The sequence below is a fragment of the Anoplophora glabripennis genome, unplaced genomic scaffold (genome assembly GCF_000390285.2).
Source record: "Anoplophora glabripennis isolate ALB-LARVAE unplaced genomic scaffold, Agla_2.0 scaffold3630, whole genome shotgun sequence".
In the NCBI taxonomy this organism is placed as follows: domain Eukaryota; kingdom Metazoa; phylum Arthropoda; class Insecta; order Coleoptera; family Cerambycidae; genus Anoplophora; species Anoplophora glabripennis.
In genome coordinates, this window is record NW_019419703.1 from 1 (window position 1) to 4,562 (window position 4,562).

Below are 4,562 nucleotides of genomic sequence, written 5' to 3' on the forward strand. Positions count from 1 at the left end.
GGAAAGCTTATGAAAAGAGCTTGAAGTTAAAAAAAATCGTCAAGATTCGTTGAAAAACAACGGAGTTACAGACTGTCAAAAAAAATACTTTCATAACCGGCAACCGGAGTACTTTCCCAGATAAAAATATTTTATTGGTGGAAGTATGTTAAGTGCTTAAGAAATATTGTCAAAATTCAGTGGGTCGCTTGGTTTTTCGGCCAGCCGTGGCACGGCGGAAGGGTGGGGGAAGCGAGCGACAGCGAGTCCGAAGAAAATGACTATAATATTCATAGTCCTGCCTTTAAAAAAGCGAAATTCGCTTGAAAATAATATATTTGACAGTCTGTAACTCCGTTGTTTTTCAACGAATCTTGACGTTTTTTTTAACTTAAAAGGTTTTTTCATAAGGTTTCCAAATATGTAACTATATCAAGCGCGTGCGTCGTATATTTCATTTTGCTACTAGGGCTAAAAAATAAAAAACTTTCCAGGTTGCAAATTTGAAATTTAAAAAAAATTATAGATTTCAATGTATTATGAGATCTACCATGAAAAAAATCAGTGCAATTTTGGAAGATGCTCTGGATCGTCCAGACTAATAATTAGTTAATTTGTTTAGACCATAACTTGTAAACTATTCAACTTACCGATTCCAGATTTCATGCGTTTTATTAGACAGTAATAAGGAATGAGATAATGCGATGCCAAAACGTTCTGGTACCTAATAATAACGCAGTTTATAAATGTTTAATTCAAAAGTCATAAATAACCTTCTTCTGTTTATAACTTTTGATCTAATCAATATTTTTTGACACTCGATGGCTAGTTTTGCAGGTCTTTTGAAGACAAAACCAAAAAGTACTTTACTGTTTTCTTGTGGAAATGAACGAAAAAAGTTATAAGCGAAAAACGTGAATTTACGTAAAAATTATACAATTAACCACCCTGTAATTAATCTTCCCCCCCATTTGTATGACTGTGGCAACTAATATGTTATTGTACATAATATTTAGCATCTATAGCGATAAATTCAGCTTGCCGAAACAAAAAGTCGCGCCCAATTCTATATTTCCTGGCCTATTCTATTTTGTAAATAAATTTAGATATACATTCGTCTGATTTACAACTAGACATTTATCATCAGTACCGATTTTAGCCATGGTTGTCGAAGAAAACTAGGATACCATTCCCCATAGAGCTGGTGGCTGTCGTGATAGGGACTACTGTCAGTTATTTTGGCAACTTGAACGCGAAATATAATATCAGCGTTGTAGGACACATCCCAACAGGGTAGGTTTGTATAACTATTAATTTTTTAATATAAGTTGTATAGCATGATGCTAAATCTGTTTAAAAAGCGTATTTAGTTTGTTTTTATTTGCAAGCTCGATAACATTCCCCTGATAAAAAAATACTGACCCAATTGACCCATATTCTGTTTAGATTAAAGGGACTTAAAGTACATTTGAAAATGATGAAGAGAGATAAACTTATGCACATGCGTACGTAAGACAAGGGTGAACAGCGCGTTTGCAAAGTTCTATTGCAGCGGTGGTGCATGTACAGAAATCTATTTTAATAATAGAATTTATATGAAATTAAATAAAGAATAAACGAAGTATCAAACTTTTCTTTGTAAAAATCGCTACTTCATTTCATATGTAAAATCAGAAATAAGAAAAATTGCCCACTGACCGTATTTTATTGAGTTGTTCGACTCTCAAATATTTTTAGATGGACCATACAACTGTTTAGCATGATATTGATCCTTAATATTTGTAGTGGTTATGTATGTATTAATTAGAATAAACAATAGAAATATATATTATGTTAGTAAGCCGCTTTATGCTCACAATACACAATACTACTGATTGCCATAAAAACACGTGCCATACATTCGACCAAGCAAAGCGGCAAACTCGCTCACACACGCACGAACGACAATGAAATGAACCGTCAACGTCCTCGGAAAAGCACTCGAACAGGGCAGGCAGGGGTGCCGTTAGATACGTACCGAATAAATTGATCGATGCGAAGCTTTAGGTCACAGGCAGACATGTACATGTTTTTGTACAATGACGCGGATAGTGGGAGTACTAAAATGTGGCGTAGATCGTGTTTTGCCACCATTAGTAAAAATCATTCAGTCGAATTTACGATTTGTGAGCGCCAGATAGATCCGCCATTTTGAATTTTGTAAATATGACCTCGAAATCGGGATCTGCGACCCAGAAAACCCCTGTTTACCAATTTCGGTATTGATATATTGATTTTTCGAAAATGTTGTCCGCCATATTGGATACGCCATTTTGCAAATTTGACTTCGGATTCGACCTCGAAAACCCCCATATTGCTTAATTCCGTGAATTTTCTGAAAATCTTAATTTAATCTTAATTTTTAATTTTTTTTTTAAAGTGAGACTCACTATCTTAATTCTGACAGTGGATTCGGATTCAGCGAGTCGAAATACCGTAGAGTATGTTGTTCTGTTCAAAAGAATATTTTTTTCTTTTTTTTTAAAGTACTTTTTGTTGAAACAACGTATTTTTTTGTGAGGTGCCTTAATGGAACCACCATTTTGAGGTTATGTTTGATGATTTTTGCAAAACAGCAGACGGCATCAAAAACTAGAGTTCAAAACGAAAATTTTGATACCCGGCAGAGTTTTTTTTTTCGTAAAAATAAAATGGGCAGATGAGGTCGCTGATTTGAAAAAGAATGCCCCATACATATTTTTTTACATTTAGTGTAGAAAAATAGACACTGCCCATTTTTTGTATCATACTATTGTAGATATTTGTACTTACATATATACAGGGTGATTCAACATATCCAAAAAAATTTTTGAATGTACAGGGGACTCAAATACAGTTTTGTAAAAAAATTTAAACTATTGTAAACACTATAGCAACGACGACTGTAAAATCGGATTTCAGCATTCGGAGTCGCTGAGGCCACGTGGCTCTCCACGCGTATTGCGCATGACACTAGAGACTACAGCTGTCCAGCTATGTAATGGTAGAAAGTACTACAACTTCAATAATTTTTTTCTCAGAAACTATAAGGATTAGAAAAATTTTTTTTTGCGATATGGATTCCATTCCCAAATTTTTTTGGATAAGTTGTGAATCACCCTTATATCAGCAAATTCCACTGCTTCTGCTGCTATTATATTATTAATTAACAAAGTTAATTTGTGGTTTTAATTAATAAAATAATTTGAGATGCCTGATGTTACAACAACTGTTAAAAATTTTGTCCACCGACTTGTAAACACATTTGAACCCGTCTTACTCAGTTTCTACGAACTATCACAAATGTTGTCTTGCTTCGCCATAACACAAATGCTTCACCACAACACAAATGTTGTTTTCCTTCATCATAGATTAAAACGATAACCAATTTCTCCGACTTGCTATACACGTAAGCCATTTTTGACATTTGAAAAACTAATGTAAACACTATCGCAGAAATGTTAATACAAAAACAAATCTTAGATTACCAGAACCGGCCCTGCCTGCTTTTGAACTGATACCCCACATCTTCCTGGACTCTTTCGTCATCACCATGGTCTCCTACACCATCACCATGTCCATGGCCCTGATCTTCGCCAGGAAGCTGATGTACGAAGTAGACTCGAATCAGGAACTTCTGGCGTTGGTAAGTAACCCGACTCGACCGCCATCAAACCCGTTGTAACCGTATTTTTAACGTCCTAGGGTGTCAGCAACACTGTAGGATCTTTCTTCTCTTGTATACCGATCACGGCCTCGCTGTCGAGGTCCATGATCCAGCAGGCGGTGGGAGGGGTCACCCAGATAGCCTCGGTGGTGTCCTGCTGCATCCTCCTGGTGATTCTGCTGTGGATAGGGCCGGTTTTCGAGACGTTGCCCAGGGTAAGTGTATTTTTTTTGCTTTGAGCTTTGAAGTCGAATAAAAAAATTCATTTCCAGTGCGTTCTGGCTAGCATCATCGTCGTAGCTCTCAAGGGCATGCTCGTCCAGTGCACCGCCGTGTTGAAGTACTGGCGGCTGAGCAAGTGGGACGCCGTGGTGTGGTTCATAACTTTCGCCACCACCCTCTTCGTCCAGATCAGTTACGGGCTGGCGGCGGGTGTAGCTGTGTCTTTGCTCAGCGTCTTCATCCAGGGGTACAAGCCTTATACTTGCTTGTTGGGCATCGTGCCCAATACGGACCTCTACTTGGATATCAAGCGGTACAAAGGGGTGAGTAAACGATAAAACTTTTTTATTGTTTTCCTTTTCTTAGACCTGTGAGTTAAACGCACTTAAAAAACATTGTTACCTGGACTGTTATAAGTGAAAATGGTAAAAGGGCTTATAATAAATCTAAAAAAAAATAAATGAAGTGAGCAGGGGCGGCGGAGGGTTGATTTGGGGTGTTGAAATGTTTTGAAAAATTGTATTATCTGGATTTCTGGCGAAAGTTGACGTCAAACAAAAAAGTATCCAATACAAAAGTTGTAGATCATGCAAAAGTCTACAACTTTGACATCAGTCACTTTTTAACATAACCTCAAAATTCCCGAGAAAAATGCGAAAAACAGTTTTTTTGATTT

The 4,562-nt window shown here is 36.8% G+C and overlaps 1 protein-coding gene across 1 annotated transcript; it reads left to right on the forward strand.

The window, feature by feature from the left end:
- Positions 1–1,138: 1,138 nt before the first annotated feature.
- Positions 1,139–4,256, forward strand: LOC111692800 (solute carrier family 26 member 6-like; the record flags this gene model as incomplete). Its single annotated transcript, XM_023456920.1, has 5 exons — positions 1,139–1,272; positions 3,481–3,643; positions 3,703–3,879; positions 3,937–4,209; positions 4,253–4,256. Coding segments are annotated over 5 exons (751 nt in total), but the record flags the coding sequence as incomplete, so codon positions are not given.
- Between the last annotated feature and the right edge of the window lie 306 nt (positions 4,257–4,562).